The sequence below is a fragment of the Staurois parvus genome, unplaced genomic scaffold, assembly GCF_062004578.1.
Source record: "Staurois parvus isolate SC_StPar_1 unplaced genomic scaffold, SC_StPar_1.0 ptg000174l, whole genome shotgun sequence".
NCBI classification, from domain to species: Eukaryota; Metazoa; Chordata; class Amphibia; order Anura; family Ranidae; genus Staurois; species Staurois parvus.
Genome location: NW_028317970.1, coordinates 2,874,214 through 2,895,600, shown reverse-complemented (window position 1 = coordinate 2,895,600; position 21,387 = coordinate 2,874,214). Strand labels below are relative to the sequence as shown.

Below are 21,387 nucleotides of genomic sequence, written 5' to 3'. Positions count from 1 at the left end.
CTGATCGGGAAAAATTCGATTCGCGCACCCGAAGTAGGCAAAATTTCGGATTCGACGCAAATCGAATTTTTCCTGAAATTTGTATCGAATTCCGGTTCGCCTGGTTCGATTCGCTCATCACCATAAGTGTTACTAGACCTGGGCACCTGGGATGTGTGCTTTGAGTCTTCTTCCCCATGCCCGGGTCTAGTAAGATCTCTGACAGAATATTTCTCCCAGGGTTCCTTGCTCTGTGGTCTGCTGGCTGTGCCGGGTGGAGGGATATGTCTGTAGTGTCTCAGACCCAAGTCACTGAGTGCAGTCTCAGGAGATGGGAGGCAGCGGTGTGGGATCTCTGCAACTTGTCTACAGTAAACATTTAATGTTCTACTGATTACTGAATACCAATATTATGAGTCCTGACTCTTACACTGTATAATTTATATTGTACATTACATACTCCTGACCCCTGCACTATATACTCTATGTTGTACATTACATACTCCTGACCCCTGCACTATATACTCTATGTTGTACATTACATCCTCCTGACTCCTGCACTATATACTCTGTGTTGTACATTACATACTCCTGACCCCTGCACTATATACTCTGTGTTGTACATTACATACTCCTGACCCCTGCACTATATACTCTGTTGTACATTACATACTCCTGACCCCTGCACTATACACTCTATGTTGTACATTACATACTCCTGGCCCCTGCACTATATACTCTATGTTGTACATTACATACTCCTGGCCCCTGCACTATATACTCTGTGTTGTACATTACATCCTCCTGACCCCTGCACTATATACTCTGTGTTGTACATTACATACTCCTGACCCCTGCACTATATACTCTGTTGTACATTCCATACTCCTGACCCCTGCACTATATACTCTATGTTGTACATTACATACCCCTGACCCCTGCACTATACACTCTATGTTGTACATTACATACTCCTGGCCCCTGCACTATATACTCTATGTTGTACATTACATACTCCTGACCCCTGCACTATATACTCTGTTGTACATTACATACTCCTGACCCCTGCACTATATACTCTATGTTGTACGTTACATACTCCTGGCCCCTGCACTATATACTCTATGTTGTACATTACATACTCCTGGCCCCTGCACTATATACTCTGTGTTGTACATTACATACTCCTGACCCCTGCACTATATACTCCATGTTGTACATTACATACTCCTGACCCCTGCACTATATACTCCATGTTGTACATTACATACTCCTGACCCCTGCACTATATACTCCATGTTGTACATTACATACTCCTGACCCCTGCACTAAATACTCTGTGTTGTACATTACATAGTCCTGACTTCTGCTCTCCCCCTCCCCCCACTGCTATATATACACATAATATGGATTCTCTTTTGTTCCCCCCATTTCCTCCCAGCTGGACATTTTATATCGGATGATGTGATTGGAGCACAGACTTTTACATGGTGATAATAATGTGATAACATCCTCCAACTTTGGACCCTTAAACAGAAAGTGATAATGAGGGCAGAGTCAATACCCCAATGATGGTGGTCTTCAGGATCAGTCCAGTCTTCATCTTGGTTGTTCTCCCCCCATCCTCACTCTCTGACCTCTGGTGGGGCTCAGCCCCGCTGTTCTTCATGACTAAATCATGGAGTAAATAAGGAAGTGCAGTACTTCTTGTGTTGGGAAGATGGCGATGAGTGATAGAGGGGGTGGGGACCCTCGTCCTATAATCCCCTCATCACTGTCCCTCCTATAAAAGACAGTTCTGGTTGCTTCCTCACTCTCTGACTAAGGTCCATGAATAAAGAAATGACCTGGTAGGAGATCAGAGGAGCCATTTCCTAGTTCCCTTGAGGGTGGAATTGTAAGCTCCTCAGAGACCAAGCTGCCTGATGTGGGCGGAGTCCTGGTTTGGAGGAACCAATCAGCTCCTGTCTAGTAATCCTCTTTGTCTTTGTATTTTAGTCCATGGCCGGGAGATGAGGAAAACCTCCGAGGATTGTCTCACTTTGTCTCCAGACTGGAAAGTAGAAGATGAGGACATCACACAGTATAGTCCAGGAGAAAACCCGGCTCCCTCCAATGTCCATCCGGCACCACCCAGTGTAGATGGACCATCGGATTCCACGTATCCTGAGGAACCTCAGACTGTGCGGGACCGGGCCGGCCTTCCAACAGGGAAGAGGTTCTCCTGTACAGAGTGCGGGAAGGGTTTCCATTCTACATACCAACTTAATGTTCATAAAAGATCTCACACGGGGGAGAAGCCATATTCCTGTCCTGAGTGTGGGAAATCTTTTTCAGTGAAGTCCAATCTTTACAAACATCAGAGATCTCACACGGGGGAGAAGCCGTATTCCTGTCCTGAGTGCGGGAAATGTTTTGGTTCTAAATCCTATTTTAATGTGCATAAAAGATCTCACATGGAGGAGAAGCCGTATTCCTGTCCTGAGTGCGGGAAATGTTTTTCAGAGAAGTCCAATCTTTACACACATCAGAGATCTCATACGGGGGAGAAGCCATATTCCTGTCCTGAGTGCGGGAAATGTTTCAGTTCTAAATCCCATTTTAATGTGCATAAAAGATCTCACATGGAGGAGAAGCCGTATTCCTGTCCTGACTGTGGGAAATGTTTTACAAGGAAGTTTATTCTTCACAAACATCAGAGATCTCACACAGGGGAGAAGCCGTATTCCTGTCTAGAGTGCGGGAAATGTTTTTCAGAGAAGTCCAATCTTTACACACATCAGAGATCTCACACGGGGGAGAAGCCATATTCCTGTCCTGAGTGCGGGAAATGTTTCAGTTCTAAATCCCATTTTAATGTGCATAAAAGATCTCACATGGAGGAGAAACCGTATTCCTGTCCTGAGTGTGGGAAATGTTTTACAAGGAAGTTTACTCTTCACAAACATCAGAGATCTCACACAGGGGAGAAGCCGTATTCCTGTCCTGAGTGTGGGAAATGTTTTACAAGGAAGTTTAATCTTCACAAACATCAGAGATCTCACACGGGGCAGAAGTCACTTTCCTGTCCTGAGTGAGGGAATTGTTCCTCTCTGAAGTCCTGTCTTCCTGTACATCAGGGGTCCCACACAACCCCGGAGGTGTATTAGTGCCTTGAGTGCGGGAAATGTCTTCTAGATGAATGTTACTGGACATCCCAGCTCTCATGTGGGGAAGAAGCACACCCTGATATACACCTCAGATATACTCCATGGCTGATCTTCATCATGGAAGAAACAGTTCATAAGGAGATGAGAGGCCCCCAAAGACATGGATGAAGTGCAGTAAATGTCGGGGTGCAGAGTGGTCAGTAGATCCTGGAAATGAAGGACACAACTTCAGCCCTTCTTGGGTGTCGGAGTTGCGTTTCCTGATAATGATATAGCGGGTTACAGAGCTAGAAGCCGGGAGAGCCCAGATCTCGTTATCGGGGAACTTTACACAGACAACAAGAACTTCTGAAGTTGATGTCCTTCATTTCAAGGCTCTACAGAACAGTGGTGACCCCGAAGCGTCTCTCTGTCTTCAGTCCATCCTTCTCCCATCCCCCAACAGGAGGGAAGGAGAACTCCGCCCCAAACTAGGGGGGAACTTTCCTCTCATTATTTCCCTTTGCTTCTGTGTGGGTTTGGGTGGTTGGAGGAGTGCGGCACGAGAGGGAACACAGCTTGTTGTTCTATGTCTACATATGGGGTCTGGGTAGAGGGGATCCACCGGAAAATATTTCTACTCTTGATTTTGTGCAAAGCGTTTCTCTTTTCACTTTGAAGGGCGATAATATGTGTGGTTTGTAAAAGGGATTGGCCCAATAGTTACCACCCCACTTAGAGAATAGATGGACTAATATGACCAGCATTCATTCAGCCATGTCACATGTTGGGATCTTTTCTACAATACTTTGTTATAATAATGGAACACGTTGTGTATTGTATTGTACACTAATAATAATGACTCCGCCCCCACATTCCAGACAAGGGATCTTCCTGACCAATCAGATTCCTTCCTTTGTTATTTCCTGATTCTATGATTACTATCTTGTTAGAAGTAAAACTATAATAAAGAATTGATTGAGTGAAAAGAATTGTGTGTGTCGGGGCCATGATGGGGATCTTTGGGGGCCAAACATTTCTCACAGGAGACACTTTACAAGCCTTTACAGGTCATCCAGTTTCTGGTTCACCATGAATAATGGCCCAGAGTGCAGGGGTCAGGAGACTACTTCATACAGCCCTGCAAACAACGTGCAGTGGTCAGGAGTATGTGATTTACATTCCAGAGTACAGAGTGCAGTGGTCAGGAGTATGTGATTTCCATCCCAGAGTACAGAGTGCAGTGGTCAGGAGTATGTGATTTACATCCCAGAGTACAGAGTGCAGTGGTCAGGAGTATGTGATTTACATCCCAGAGTACAGAATGTAGTGGTCAGGAGTATGTCATATACAGCCCAGTGTATAGAGTGTAGTGGTCAGAAGTATGTCATATACAGCCCTGTGTATAGAGTGCAGTGGTCAGGAGTATGTCATATACAGCCCTGTGTATAGAGTGCAGTGGTCAGGAGTATGTCATATACAGCCCTGTGTATAGAGTTCAGTGGTCAGGGACATGTCATATACAGCCCTGTGTACAGAGTGCAGTGGTCAGGGACATGTCATATACAGCCCTGTGTATAGAGTGCAGTGGTCAGGGACATGTCATATACAGCCCTGTGTATAAAGAGGTACTGCAGGCTGTGAATACTATATCACAGCAGGGTTATCCTACCAAAATCAAGTTCTGCCTTTATTTCCTACTACACCAAACAAGGTCCGTGCCTTGGGTAGCTAGGCTTGTGTCCTTGACACCTGGTGGTAGCCATGGGCTATTAGAGTGTGCATGCTATTGTACTGCTGTTACCTGTGTTTTGACCGGGGAACATGGGGGGGTTCTAGCAACAATCTACTGATTGCCAAGGATACATAATGGAGGACAACACCTTGGGTGTCAGCTGGCCTCCCTCTTACCCAAATCTTTGGCACCCCCATTCATGACACTCTCATAATAAGGATTCTTCCATTTCTCTTGGATAATCTCACCAAACCTCAGGGAACTATACCAGGTCACAAAGGGAACCCCTACATTCCTTCTAACACTCTGTCCTTTATTTCTGATTTGTGTCTGTAGCCCTGTTTTGGGGGGGTTATGTGAAATGGCCCACACCAAACAAGCTATGGCGCTAACCTGTATATGAGTAGGCAATCCTGAGCCTTCGCTATATGGAAGAGGGGGTTGTGATAATACAAATGGCAGTGCCTCCACCTAGAATAGGGATCCTGCAATTGAGGAGACTCACCCCTTTCTAGGAATGTAACAGGCAGACAACTTACAGTAACTATACATAGCAGTATTAATGCACCCAGCTTATATTTCTAACATGAAAACATGTCACCCACCTGTATGAGATTAATGCAAAGTTTATATAAAGCAGCCACATAAAACAGGACGCATAAGAATAACATTCAGGAATTACAATTTACCATAAATTGGGAGGTTGCAATTATACCCGGGTATATGTGCATGTAGTATACAGAATACCTCCAACCATGGGTTATAGGCAGTCCGGTTGCAGGGGCCCCTGGAGAGGTGAGAGTCAATAAGATGCACGCTTCCACTTTAGATGCTGTGATGGCGTCCAAGTAACATGCGGATGATTGCACTGCTTGTCTGAAGATCAGCGATGCATCACCTAAAAGGATAAAATGCTCTATCTATCCTCACTCTTAGTCCCTATCCCTAAACTGGGCTGTCACTGCAACCGGGCCTCTATCTGTCTAAGTGGCCGTCGGATGCCTAACCTACCTCTAGCCTAATCTATCCAACACTCTCTATGCTAATCCTCGCTAAAGAGAGATCCAGACCAATAAGGGTGCTATGGCTTTAAGCAAAGAGGCTGCAAAGATACACTGCAATTAACAGAAAGTTCCCCTGACAGTCTTATGCAGCTGAAAACACGGATCTATATATATATATAGACAACTATGAGGATTCTGCAGTGTAAATAGAATAATGATAATGAGCCACAACTCTCTCTCTTACAGAGATATTAGGGTTCCTATACAGAAGTTGAAATATAACAGAGGCAGACCTAATCTGCTTCAGTAACAACTAGATAGATAGCAGCCTTGTTAATCTGGATCAATACTCACAGAATTCCCATACAGTTCTCCCCAGATACACAGCACATGGCAGGCTGGTACCCTCTGCCTGATACTTCCTGGAAAACCAACTATATCACATCCTGGGGTTTCTTGACCTCCTTGTAGGGGCAGGAAGCACACCCAGGGACTTGTCTGTAATGGGACCTCTATGGTAGTGGCTGTATATGAATGTAAACAAACCACAACTAGTGTAAAAAATAACAGTTCCCTACACTCTCCCCCTGGTGAAACCTTTACATCCCGTCAAAGGAAGCTCACATTATATACAATAATGAAATTCAATTTCAAATACACAACGTTGTCCTCTCTCCATTACAATGGTTTGCTAAAGAAAACAACAGATTAGTATAAATACATGCCAGGTGATGCAAATACAGGTAGCATATTGACCAGATTAGATACTGCCCCTACCCAGGCATGATATAGATGGGACGAGGAATGATGCTGGGATCTCCCAAAGTATCATAAGTCAAAACAGGTGGTGGATGTCTAACCCTTCCTCCTCTATGCACTTCCCTATGAAGTAATCCCTGATTTTCAGGTACTGAATGAGGGCTTTGTGTCATGGGAAGAGATGGCACTGATTGTGGAGTAGAACTAGATCCTTGGTTAGGCGTACTCACTGACTCAGGCACAAACTCTGGAGATCTAGGGTTCAGTGACTCTCTTGGAAGAGGAGAAGCTGTTGGGCTCTGAATCTCAGGAACTACAGTCCAGTCACTCTCATTAGAGTCAGGAGGGTCAGTTGTGATGTTAGCCTGAGGTTGTGGGGAGTCCCTTCCCACAGTATCTTCTGAGTCATCATCATCAGTGACTTGAGGAATAGGGAGCAAATGGTTTTGATGCCAAGCTTTTACTCTACCTTCTGGTCCCTTTATTTTGTACACAGGAATTCCAGGTAATTTGCCCACCACTGTAAAAATCTCATTCCTCCATTGGTCAGCTAATTTATGCTTCCCAGAAGGGCCCAAGTTACTAAGCAATACCTGGTCACCAGGTTTCAATTCTCTGTATCTCACACGACGATCAAACCTCCTTTTGTTCCCTTCATTTATCTTGGCAGCATTTTCTTCAGCCAAACGATAAGCTGACTTAAGGGTATCTTTCAGACGAGCTACATACTGATAGTGACTTTGATGATCGACACCATCAGTGGAGACCCCTAGCAAGAGGTCTATTGGCAGTCTAGGCTCCCTTCCAAACATTAAGAAATAAGGGGAGAATCCCGTAGTCTCATGTCTTGTGCTATTGTAAGAATGAACCATGGCTTCAACTTTACGACTCCAAGTACGTTTATCATCAACCTGTAGAGTACCTAACATATCAAGCAAAGTTCTGTTAAATCTCTCAGGGAGAGCATCACCTTCAGGGTGATAAGGGGTAGTCCGGCTTTTATGGATGTTGAGCAGTTGAAGTAATTCCTTAACTAGTCTGCTCTCAAAGTCTCTTCCCTGATCCGAATGCAATCTGTGGGGTAAGCCATAGTGGATGAAATACTTCTCCCAAAGCACTCTGGCGACTGTCACTGCCTTTTGATCCTTGGTAGGAAAAGCTTGCGCATACCGGGTGTAGTGATCAGTCACTATTAACACGTTCCCAATTCCTCTTGAATCATTGTCAATGCATAGAAAATCGATACAGACCAAATCCATGGGGCCTGAACTCCGTAAATGTCCCATTGGGGCAGCTCGAACTGGGAGGGTTTTTCATCTCAGACAACGGAGGCACCTTCTACAAAGGCTAGTCACAGTTTCTCTCATTCTGAGCCAATAAAAGCGGTCCTGAATCAAGCCATAGGTCTTCTCAGGCCCCAAATTACCATGATGATCATGTAGACCTCTGAAAACCATCTTTCGAAAACAATAAGGGAGAACCAGTTGACATCTTCCTGGGTGGTCATGATACAGAGTCACACGGTAGAGTAGGCCCTTTTCAATCCTGAATTTATCCCAGTCTCTCAGAAATGAGCTACATTCAGCAGGCAAGGTTTTCTTCAATATCTCTGGATCATTAACACTAACTGCTCTATATAAAGGTCCAATCAAAGGGTCAGCCTTTTGACTCTTAATCATCCGCTGAGGAGATATAGAACAGTTCTCAAATGAGCCTAGGGCTTCTGGGTAAGCAAACCTGTCTGGTACAGCATCAGGTCCACTTCCTATGGAGTCTATGAGCCGCATCTCTGAGAAAGCCACGTTATCGTCCACTACTGCAGCCATAGAACATAGTGCTCCAACACCAGGACCAGGGACTTCCTCCCATTCATTGTCTCCAGAGACAGGCGTCAACCCAGGGCGTCTGGATAACGCATCTGCACCAATGTTTTTTGGACCAGGTTTGTATTTCAAGGTGAATTGATAATTTGATAGAGCAGCCAACCAGCGATGTCCAGTGGCATCTAGTTTTGCTGTGGTTAAGACATATGTCAAAGGATTGTTATCCGTTCTTACTTCGAAAGCTGCTCCATAAAGATAATCATGTAACTTATCGACAATAGCCCATTTGAGAGCTAAGAATTCCGACTTGTGAACTGGGTAATTGTGCTCGCTAACTGTGAGGCTTCGGCTGATGAAGGCGACGGGTCGCAACCCAGCTGGATACTGCTGGTGCAACACTCCACCCAGTCCTTCAAAGCTAGCATCTACATGGAGAACATACGGCTTTCGAGCATTAGCATAGGCCAGAACGGGTGCCTCTGTTAACTTCTTCTTTAACTGAATGAAGGCATCCTCACAGGCTGAAGTCCACTTATCGCCAAAAGGATTTTTGGTGGATTTCTTCTGTTTTTCTTGACCGCTCGAATCAGTCTTCAACAAGTCATGTAGGGACTTGGCCACTTTGGAATATCCTTCTACAAATCTGCGGTAATAACCACAGAATCCAAGGAATGAACGTAACTCTGTGATATTCTGAGGTCGTGGCCAATTCACAACTGCTTCAACTTTGGCAGGATCTGTGGCCACTCCTTCAGCAGAAACAATGTGGCCTACATAGGTAACAGATGAACGGCAGAACTTACACTTGTCTGCAGACAACTTCAGCCCTTCCTCCTTTAGACGATGCAACACTCGCATGAGACGTTCTTCATGTTCCTCCAATGAAGCTCCAAATACAATAATGTCATCGAGGTACACAAGACACTCTCGTGGCACTAAATCACCCAAAACGTGTTCCATTAATCTTTGAAATGTTGCTGGTGCACCCCTTATGCCTTGTGGCATGCGGGTAAACTGATAGAAGCCCAAAGGACATATGAAAGCTGTTTTCTTTTGGTCTTCAGGAGCCATTGGAACCTGATAGTACCCTGACCGCAAATCAAGAACTGTGAACCACTGATTTCCATTCAGAGCTTCCAAAGCCTCTTCTATCGTGGGTAGTGTATACTGATCAGGTATTGTCCTTCGATTCAGGGTTCGATAGTCCACACATAGGCGAATAGATCCACACTTCTTTCTTACCACAACAATAGGTGAAGCATAGGGACTTTTACTATCCGCAATGATCCCCTGATCTTTCATCTGATGTAAGGTCTGTCTGAGCTCATCAACATCCTTTGGAGCTATCCTTCTGGGCCTTTCCCAGAAGGGAGTGGCATCTGTTAGCCTGAAAGTGTGTTGAGCACTTTTGGCACAGCCTACATCCATTTCATCCATAGAAAATACTTCTGGTAATCCTGATAACTGCTGTGTCAATCTGTGAACCCAAAGCTCTGATAAATTTGGGTCAGTCAGATCAAATTCAACAGTAGGAGCGGTACCTTCAACTTGCACTTTGCACACTTCAGCATAGGGGTTAACACCAAACACAGGATAGCAATGGGCTACCTTTTGGTAAGGATCAATTACAATGGGGTAAGGTGAACAGTTTCTCACAGTCACAACCGTAGATAGGTCCACTCTGGCCCTCCAGTCTTTCCTTTCAGGATCACCTGCCACCCCTCTTTGTTGATCATCTCTTCAGGTGTTTCCATAAGGACGTAACTGCCATCTCCAAGTAGCTCAGGAGCAATGCTGGAGGAAACCCTTAGTATTCTCTCTCCCCCTGGAGGAATTTCCACTGCATGCCTACCGATGTGATACACCACTCCGTGTTAATAGCCAACAGAGAGGACATTACAAAGCTCTTTAAGATCAGAAGACAGTTCAGTTTGATCAAAAGAAGCAGTTCGACCTCCTTCAAGAAACTTCTGAAAAGCACAGTGTACTGCTTTACAATTAGTACCTAATATCACAGGTGCGGCATTGGAGTCCCCAGTGTCGGGACACACAAGTGCAGTGATCTCCATGGGAGGAACACCTTTGTCCTCTAAACCAGGTACAGTAACAATTATGCGCAGGCTTCCATCAACAGGGTATGACTTAGAGTTCAACCCCCACAACTTCATCTGTCCAGTAGATTGAAGTGGTGTGTTGCTCAAATGCTTCTGATAGAAGGAACGATAGATAAGGGTAACTTGAGACCCAGTGTCAAACAAAGCTGAAGTTTTAAGTCCGTTGACAGTAACGTTAACAATGGACTTGGAGCCTATGATAGGCTGTTTTGATCCTGACTTTGAATATTTCAGTCGTCCTTTGTGCTTTTGTACAGGGAATGACACACTTTGCACCGTTCCCTCATAATCGTCATGACATTGTCTAGCTGAATGGCCCGTCTGACCACACCTGAAGCACTTTCTAGAGTCTCTCCCTCTGTGTAATGCAACGGGCTTGTTAATGGAAGACTTGGACCGAGTGAATTCAGGTTGATCAGTTTGAACAGGATGAGAAGGGAGGTCCTCTTTAAAAGGTTGTTTCACTTTCTTAGGGGTGCTAAACTGAATGTCAGCTTCCAATTTCTTCACTAACTTCATTAGTCCATGAAGAGGAAGATCATCATCAGATAACTTCACTTTGAGGAGCTGTGCGAGAGGATGATGAGGCAACAACCCCCGCACTAATTGACTAGTTCTCATTGAATTCACTGCATCAGGATGTATAGCAGTGTGATACACCAGACATGACAACAGTAACTGCAATCGATTAATAAAAGTGGAAACACTCTCTCCTTCTTTCTGACGGGTCATACGATAGTCAGCAACCATCTGTTCAAGGTCATAGTATGGTTCAAAATGGTCAGACAGTACTTGTATATAGTCTGTTGCACTTACCCCCTCATGGGTATCTCGATACAAGCGGATTAGTTCTGCCGCTGGAGATCGCGGACTTTCCATAACACGCTGACGCTTGCCTTCCTCTGAGCAGGACCATTCTTTCAAGCATTGAAGGGTGTGCTCTTTCCAAACTTCGAAAGCTTCTTCTCCTTGTGGTACAGGAACATTACCAGAGAACACTTTTAGCTTTCTATAATGTGCCGCCTGTAACCCTTGTGCTAGCATCTCAGTCAGTTGATTTAAAGTGCCAACAGCATTCTCACTAGATTGTGAAATATTGACATCTTCCTGATAAGAATAGTTAACTGGCATTTGTTCTTCTTTTACACTGACGTTTTGTGGGACAGAGGGAAGGTACCTCCTTCTAGGAGTAGGTTGAGGGCGCCACTTTTCTTCGTGTTGCTCCTCCATGACTGACTATTAAACCCACTTCGATCTCAGCAGTGCCTCCAAATGTAGCCCTGTTTTGGGGGGGGTTATGTGAAATGGCCCACACCAAACAAGCTATGGCGCTAACCTGTATATGAGTAGGCAATCCTGAGCCTTCGCTATATGGAAGAGGGGGTTGTGATAATACAAATGGCAGTGCCTCCACCTAGAATAGGGATCCTGCAATTGAGGAGACTCACCCCTTTCTAGGAATGTAACATGTAGACTACTTAAAGTAACTATACATAGCAGTATTAATGCACCCAGCTTATATTTCTAACATGAAAACATGTCACCCACCTGTATGAGATTAATGCAAAGTTTATATAAAGCAGCCACATAAAACAGGATGCATAAGAATAACATTCAGGAATTACAATTGACCATAAATTGGGAGGTTGCAATTATACCCGGGTATATGTGCATGTAGTATACAGAATACCTCCAACCAGGGGTTATAGGCAGTCCGGTTGCAGGGGCCCCTGGAGAGGTGACAGTCCATAAGATGCACGCTTCCACTTTAGATGCTGTGATGGCGTCCAAGTAACACGTTCTATGCGGATGATTGCACGGCTTGTCTGAAGATCAGCGATGCATCACCTAGAAGGATAAAATGCTCTATCTATCCTCACTCTTAGTCCCTATCCCTAAACTGGGCTGTCACTGCAACCGGGCCTCTATCTGTCTAAGTGGCCGTCGGATGCCTAACCTACCTCTAGCCTAATCTATCCAAAGCTCCCTATGCTAATCCTAGCTAAAGAGAGATCCAGACCAATAAGGGTGCTATGGCTTTAAGCAAAGAGGCTGCAAAGATACACTGCAATTAACAGAAAGTTCACCTGACAGTCTTATGCAGGTGAAAACACGGATCTATATATATATATATATATATATATAGACAACTATAAGGATTCTGCAGTGTAAATAGAATAATGATAATGAACCACAACTCTCTCTCTTACAGAGATATTAGGGTTCCTATACAGAAGTTGAAATATAACAGAGGCAGACCTAATCTGCTTCAGTAACAACTAGATAGATAGCAGCCTTGTTAATCTGGATCAGTACTCACAGAATCCCCATACAGTTCTCCCCAGATACACAGCACATGGCAGGCTGGAACCCTCTGCCTGATACTTCCTGGAAAACCAACTATATCACATCCTGGGGTTTCTTGACCTCTTAGCAGGGGCAGGAAGCACACCTAGGGACTTGTCTGTAATGGGACCTCTATGGTAGTGGCTGTATATAGATGTAAACAAACCACAACTAGTGTATAAAATAACAGTTCCCTACACTTACATCAGGAGTCCTCAGAGTTCCCCTTTACATCACGGTTCTTTTGAGAGTCCTCCCTTACATCAGGTGTCCTTACCAGTGTGTCCCTTATATAAAATGTCCTCATCAGAGTGCCCCTTTACATCAATTGTCCCCATCAAGTGTCATGGATCAGTTGTATCCTCTCTCAGAGATCTGGGGGTACAAGTAAAATCTGGGGGTACAAAGCCCACCCCAGCACCTCCCTAGATCCGGGCCTGGGCTATGGAAAAATGTACATCAAGTCCTGTGGGTGATAACTTACTAATCACCCAAATCGGGAGAAATACAATCACTGTAAGACAACCTATTAAAAGGAAGATATTCCAAGAGGTTTATGGATGCAAAAGTATGGACATCTTGATTGTTATCGGTTCGTCTGTCTTCTAGTGGAACTATATCGTCTTCTCTCTCTAACACGTCTGCTTCAGGGTGTTTGACACCTTCTTCACCCTCTTTGTAGTCAACACCTCTGGTGGAGGAGAGTCCAGGACTTTCTTCACCCTTGACATATGGATCCAGGCCTGAGAATCTGCTGTCAGAACTGCTGTACGGGTCACGGCTGTTATTACTGTGGGCTCCCCATAAGGTGGGTCCAGGACCTTGTGCTTATGTACGGCTTTAACAACCACATGGTCTCCAGGCTTGAAAGGATGTGTTGGTTCCTGTGAGGGAAGCGGAAAAGAAAGAGATACATCACCGTAGATGCCATTCAAAAGCCTTATACGATTCATCACATATGTTTCTTGGATCAGCTCTAATTCTCCAGGCATAATCACCAGCGGACCTTTGGTCCATGGGGTAGGAAATGGTCTGCCCATTAAAATTTCAAAAGGTGACAATTTAGTTGTTTTGTTTGGTGTCATCCTGATTTCAGCCAACACTGCGGGCAGATAAGTCTCCCACTTAACAAATGTACCTCCAGTAGCTTTCCTCAACTTCTCCTTAATCATCCTGTTCATCCTCTCTACCATTCCTGAACTCTGTGGGTGATAAGGGATGTAAAATTTCCATTGAATAACCATTCATTTGGCTACCTGTTGAGTCACTTTGGATGTGAATGATGGGCCCTTGTCTGAATCACCAGAGGGCATCTCCATCTTGAGATAATTTCCTTGCACAACATTTTGGCCACAGTGGAGGCATCCTCTTTGTTAGTGATAAAAACCTCCGGCCATTTTGAAAATGTATCCACTATAACCAGCAGATACTTACCTCTCTTGTTAGGCATGTGTGTAAAATCAATCTGTAATTCCTCAAAAGGACCCTGTGGTGGAGGAAGATGGTCATGTTGGCCATACTGTTGTCCTGTATTATTGTTCCTCAAATAACACACCTTCCTAACTGATCTTGCACCCGTTGTGACAAATTCTGAATACAAAATGTTTTGTCCTCTGCCATCCTCTGTGCCCTATGCCATGAAACTGTGCTATAAGCACCGGTGCACTGTGCTGAGGTATCCCTCTGATCCCCTCTTTGGACATTAGACCATTCTAGTCCAATGTTAAACCTTTGTCTTTCCAATATTGAATATCCTCTTTAGTGGCTGTGTACTGTAATTCTGTGAGTAACTGTTGTTCCGGGAGCATGGGCGGCTCTAACATAGTCAAAACAAGGCTGGCAGACTCCTGTGAAGACTGCAAAGCAGCTTCCTTGGCCGTACAGTCAGCCAATGCATTACCCAGAGCTATGGGGTCATGTGAAGACGTGTGGGCTTTACATGTGATACCAGCAATAGTACGGGGTTTGTGTATGGCTTCCAAAAGATCATTCACTAAAGATGCATGAGATCCCCTGCCAAATCTTGCCAAAATCCTGCACTACACCAAATGTGTACTTGGAATCTGTGTAAATGTTAACATCTTTTCCTTCAAATAATTCACAGGCACAGGTCAGGGCTATGAGTTCTGCAGCCTGTGCTGAGGGGTAAGGCAGGGCTTTGCTTCCCATACCTTATCTGGAAGTTGGACAACCGCATAACCTGCCAAGTAGACATTGTCATTAGGTCTTGTGCATGAACCATCTACAAAGATATCAACACTCCCTTCTACTGGCTCTTGTAACATGTCATATCTGGGAGTAATGTCTTCATGTATAATTGAAGCACAGTCATGTTCCTCGGGAGGAATGTCAGATTCTGACTTCAAACCAAGCATGCCATTTAAAACAGCAATTGGTCCTGAACTTGGAGAGGAGTATTTAATAGATACATGAACAGTGGAAGTGAGAATGACCTCATACCCACTGGCTCTTTGGGCTGTCATGTGTTGTGTGGGAAGATTCTTCAGAATTTGTAATACGTGATGTGTGGCATGTAACACGGTGTTATGTCCCAATGTCATAGCCATAGATGCCTCCACTCCCATTTTCTATGCCTGCATAACTGCCTGTATATACAGGTGAAACTCGAAAAATTAGAATTTGGTGCAAAAGTTTATTTATTTCAGTGCAGCAACTTAAAAGGTGAAACTAATATATGAGTCTCATTACATGCAAAGCAAGATAGTTCAAGCCGTGATTTGTCATCATTGTGATGATTATGGCTTACAGCTCATGAAAACCCCAAATCCACAATCTCAGAAAATGAGAATATTGTGAAAAGGTGGAATATTATCGGCTCAAAGTGTCCCACTCTAATCAGTTCATTCAGCCATAACACTTGCAAAGGGTTCCTGAGCCTTTAAATGGTCTCTCAGTCTGGTTCAGTAGGAATCACAATCATGGGAAAGACTGCTGACCTGACACCATCACTGACACCCTCCATAAGGACGGAAAGCCTCAAAAGGTAATTGCAGAAGAAGTTGGATGTTCCCAAAGTGCTGTATCAAAGCACATTAATAGAAAGTTATGTGGAAGGGAAAAGTGTGGAAGAAAAAGGTGCACAAGCAGCAGGGATGACCGCAGCCTGGAGAGGATTGTCAGGAAAAGGCCATTCAAAAGTGTTGGGGACTTTCACAAGGAGTGGACTGAGGCTGGAGTCAGTGCATCAAGAGCCACCACACACAGACGGATCCTGGACATGGGCTTCAAATGTCGTATTCCTCTTGTCAAGCCGCTCCTGAACAGCAAACAATGTCAGAAGCTTCTTACCTGGGCTAAGGAAAAACAGACCTGGTCTGTTGCTCAGTGGCCCAAAGTCCTATTTTCTGATGAGAGGAACTTTTGCATCTCATTTGGAAACCAAGGACCCCGAGTATGGAGGAAGAATGGAAAGGCACAAGGACCCCGAGTATGGAGGAAGAATGGAAAGGCACAAGGACCCCGAGTATGGAGGAAGAATGGAGAGGCACAAGGACCCCGAGTATGGAGGAAGAATGGAGAGGCACAAGGACCCCGAGTATGGAGGAAGAATGGAGAGGCACAAGGGCCCCGAGTATGGAGGAAGAATGGAGAGGCCCAAGGACTCCGAGTATGGAGGAAGAATGGAGAGGCACAAGGACCCCGAGTATGGAGGAAGAATGGAGAGGCCCAAGGACCCCGAGTATGGAGGAAGAATTGAGAGGCACAAGGACCCCGAGTATGGAGGAAGAATGGAGAGGCCCAAGGACCCCGAGTATGGAGGAAGAATGGAGAGGCCCAAGGAACCCGAGTATGGAGGAAGAATGGAGAGGCCCAAGGACCCCGAGTATGGAGGAAGAATGGAGAGGCCCAAGGACCCCGAGTATGGAGGAAGAATGGAGAGGCACACACTGCAAGATGCTTGAAGTCCAGTGTGAAGTTTCCACAGTCTGTGTTGATTTGGGGAGCCATGTCATCTGCTGGTGTTGGCCCACTGTGCTTCATTAAGTCCAGGGTCAACGCAGCCGTCTACCAGGAGAGTTTGGAGCACTTCATGCTTCCTTCCGCAGACGAGCTTTATGGGGATGCTGACTTCATTTTCCAGCAGGACTTGGCACCACCCACACTGCCAAAAGCACCAAAACCTGGTTCAATGACCGTGGGATTACTGTGCTTGATTGGCCAGCAAACTCACCTGACCTGAACCCCATAGAGAATCTATGGGGCATTGCCAAGAGAAAGATGAGAGGCATGAGACTGAACAATGCAGAAGAGCTGAAGGCCGCTATTGAAGCATCCTGGTCTTCCATAACACCTCAGCAGTGCCACAGGCTGATAGCTTCCATGCCACGCCGCATTGAGGCAGTAATTGCTGCAATAGGGGCCCAAACCAAGTACTGAGTACATATGCAGCTTCTACTTTTCAGAGGTTGGATATTGTTCTATGTACAATCCGTGTTTTATTGATTGCATGGAATATTCTCATTTTCTGAGATTGTGGATTTGGGGTTTTCATGAGCTGTAAGCCATAATCATCACAATGATGACAAATCACGGCTTGAACTATCTTGCTTTGCATGTAATGAGTCTATCTCATGTATTAGTTTCACCTTTTAAGTTGTATTATTGAAATAAATGAACTTTTGCACAATATTCTAATTTTTCGAGTTTCACCTGTATATATAATTCCTAACTCTGGTGTTGTCAGATTTCATCCTGCCTCTTCTTTTCAGACCTTCTTAAATCTTTTTAGGAACTCCATAATTGATTCCATACTGCTCTGCTTACAAGCAACTACTGTAGCTAGTGACTGTTAATTTCTGCAATTAACTCCTTCCACATCTGTTTCTGTCCTACGGCAATTCTCCACTCATAGTCCACAGTCAGTCCAAATGGCTCATGAATGGTGGTCCAATCCCAACCTGATTCCATATCATATCCCAAAATTCCATCGATGATTATCCTCATGTCCTGTTGTGAACATTGTCGTCCCTGAGTTGCTCTTTTCAAGTAGTTAATGGCAGCAGTGGGGTTTTCCCGTGGATCAGGACAATGCTTTATAATGCCATTAACGTCATTCATTACCATTGGCTTTATCACCACATCATTTCCCACAATGATGGAAGGGTAAGCTTGGGTGGCTCCCTCGTCTTCAGCGTCTTTTCTGGACCTCAAATAATACTTACTGAGTTCTTCTGAATTATCCTGTTCCGGCCAACTCACCTCTCCTGTTGAATCTTCTGACTCCTCACTTGCTGCGTCCCTCTCCTGTATTGTCTGCTCTTTTACCATTGATGTCTGTCCTCCTGATTTCATTGCCTTGCTTACTACCTTGCCTTTTTTATTTTCCTCCTTCTTGGTCCTGGGTGTCAGAGCAGCCAGTTTGCTGCATCTGGTCTAATGTCCTTCCCAATTTAACTTTTGTTTCTTTCCACTCTTTATTAATTTCATGCATTGATACACTTGAACCTGACTCTTCTTCTGAAGAACCTTCCCCATCACCACCGATCACTGCCAAACAGCCTCCTTCATCAGTGGGAGACTCTTGGGGCAGAATGTAATGCATGTCTCCTCCTATTACGTGACAACAAATAATCCTCATCCTTAGGGAGCTGAGGATACAGCTGAGTATAATCAGGAAGCGCAGTGGCAGGCATCAAAGGGCCATAAATAGCGTTGGCACTATATAAATCCTGTATAATAATTAGTCTGTTTAGCTACTGGGGCAGAAGGGATTGGTTTCAGGCATTTATATCCTGGGGCATACTTCAACCAATTCAATGCTCCCCCTCACATATATAGGGAAAGGCAGTTTTGTCCCCTAAATATATCCCCTTTATCATATCCATGTGAAAATCATCATCATTGTCCCCATCTCTGGGAAAAGGACTGGCACTCCCCATGGTTGAACTCCACCCCACCAGGCTGTCCACCCATTGGACAACATAAAAATCCAAACTGACACTCAGGCAACATACTCTTTACATGTTTCATTAGCTGGTAGTTGGGATTTTTCTAGAGCTGATCCGTCTTCCTTAGTAAATTTCTTTAACAGGTTTTCTTCCTCTGAATACTTTACACGGTGGCTCCGGAGGGTCTGGGTACTTCCCCTTACCTTGGGAGTTTCCCATCATCACTGCAAAGCAAAGATGCGATATTACAGTGAAGGAAATAAGTATTTGATCCCCTGCTGATTTTTAATGTTTGCCCACTCACAAAGAAATGATCAGTCTAAAAATCGAATGTTCGGTGTATTGTAACACTGAGGGACAGAATTTCAACAACAAATTCAGCAGAAATGCGTCTAACAAATGATGACTGATTTGAATGTTCATGAGGGAAATAAGTATTTGATCCCCTTCACAAAATATGACTTACTACTTGGTGGCAAATCCCTTGTTGGCAATCACAGAGGTCAGACGTTTCCTGTAGTTGGCCACCAGGTTCGCACACATGTCAGGAGGGATTTTGGCCCACTCCTCTTGGCAGATCCTCTCCAAGTCATTAAGGTTTGGTGGCTGACATTTGGCAACTCAAAATTCCAGCTCCCTCCACAGATTTTCAATCGGATGAAGGTGTGGAGACTGGCTAGGCCACTCCAGGACCTTAATGTGCTTCTTCTTGAGCCGCTCCTTTGTTGCCTTGGCCGTGTGTTTTGGGTCATTGTCATGCTGGAACACCCATCCATGACCCATTTTCAATGCCTTGGCTGAGGGAAGAAGGTTCTCACCCAAGATTTGATGGTACATTGCCCCGTCCATCATCCCTTTGATGCGGTGCAGTTGTCCTGTCCCCTTAGCAGAAAAACACCCCCAAAGCAGAATGTTTCCACCACGTTTCACAGTTGGGATGGTGTTCTTGGGGTCATAGGCAGCATTCCTTCTCCTCCAAACATGGTGAGTTGAGTTGATGCCAAAGAGCTGGATTTTGGCCTCATCTGACCACAACACTTCCCACCAGTCCTCCTCTGCATCATTCAGATGTTCAGTGGCAGACTTCAGACGGGCTGGACATGTGCTTTCTTGAGCAGAGGGACCTTGCGGGCACTGCAGGATTTCAGTCCTTGTCGGCGTAGTGTGTTACCAATTGTTTTCTTGGTGCCTGTGGTCCCAGCTGCCTGGAGATCATTGACAAGATCCTCACGTGTAGTTCTGGGATGATTCCTCACTGTTCTCATGATCATTGACACTCCACGAGGTGAGATCTTGCATGGTGTACCCAACCTGGGGAGACTGACACTTGTTTTGTGTTTCTTCCATTTGCAAATGATTGCACCAACTGTTGTCACCTTCTCACCAAGCTGCTTGGCCATAGTTTTGTAGCCCAGTCCAGCCTTGTGTAGGTCTACAGTCTTGTCCCTGACATCCTTGGACAGCTCTTTGGTCTTTGCCATGGTGGAGAGTTTGGAATCTGATTGTTTGATTGCTCCTGTGGACAGGTGTCTTTTATACAGGTAACACAATGAGATTAGCAGCACTCCCTTTAAGAGACTGCTTCTAATCTCAGCTTGTTACCTGTATGAGAGACACCTGGGAGCCAGAAATCCTGCTGAATGATAGGGGATCAAATCCTTCTTTCCCTCATGAACATGCAGATCCGTCATCATTTGTTAGACATGCATTTCTTTTGAATTTTTTGTTGCTATTCTGTCTCTCAGTGTTACAATACACCGAACATTCCATTGTTAGACCGATCATTTCTGTGTGAGGGGCGAACATTCAACATCAGCTGGGGAGCAAATACGCATTTCCTTCACTGTATGTGAGCTGGCCTATGTGTTTCTCTCCCAGTGATGAGTCTTTGTGCCGGGTGAAGCTGGACTGAACTCACATAGAGCTCCGACAAATTTTTTCTCAACTGCACAAGTGCTTCAAGGCTGAAAATCCCCTGGACAGGTACACCCCTATTGTGACTCCTTCAGACTGTCACCATGCTTTCACCTATCCCAGGTCAATGGAGAAATCTCCTCGCTGAGTAGATGGGACGTCTCACAGTCCTACAGAGACTTAGAATACATCTACTGAACAGTTTCTCTAGTTACAAGCGTACATAATCACTGAACACACTACTCTGTATGATTGTATGGAGGACATACACACATTTCTTATACATCAACCTAGGTTCTGTTTAACCCCGCGAGCTCCCAAAGCTCCAGAGAACAATTGCTCGTGCTACCGCAGCACAGAGGCTTGGTGGAGATAGGGGGCGATCAGGGCAAAGGAAGACAACAAATGCTCACTTACCTCCGATGGCCGATCCTATCCCACTTCTGACACTACTTCTGTCAGGAACATCAATTTATGCCGGCCTCCTCCTCCTCCAAACATCCAGTTCAAAGTACTTTGGGAATAATGCAAGTCAGACATCTAGATGTGTGATGCAAAATGTGACTTCTTTATTATTCATCAAGCTTTAATAATAAATGAAAACGCGGCATATTTCAGGTGGTTTCCATAAAGCACCAATCAGAATACAGATTTCAATAAACTACTCTATGGCACG

General features: G+C 44.8%; 1 protein-coding gene across 1 annotated transcript; it reads left to right on the top strand.

Annotated features, from left to right (window-relative positions):
• The first annotated feature begins 1,991 nt into the window (after positions 1–1,991).
• LOC149462522 (uncharacterized) lies at positions 1,992–4,081 on the top strand. The gene has a single exon (XM_089676850.1). The coding sequence runs from the start codon at positions 1,992–1,994 to the stop codon at positions 3,054–3,056; it is 1,065 nt and encodes a 354-aa protein (XP_089532976.1). The 3' UTR covers positions 3,057–4,081.
• The last annotated feature ends 17,306 nt before the right edge of the window (positions 4,082–21,387 follow it).

Coding starts and splice junctions, on each gene's coding strand:
- LOC149462522 (XM_089676850.1), top strand. CDS start 1,992: ATGAGGAAAACCTCCGAGGATTGTCTCACTTTGTCTCCAGACTGGAAA.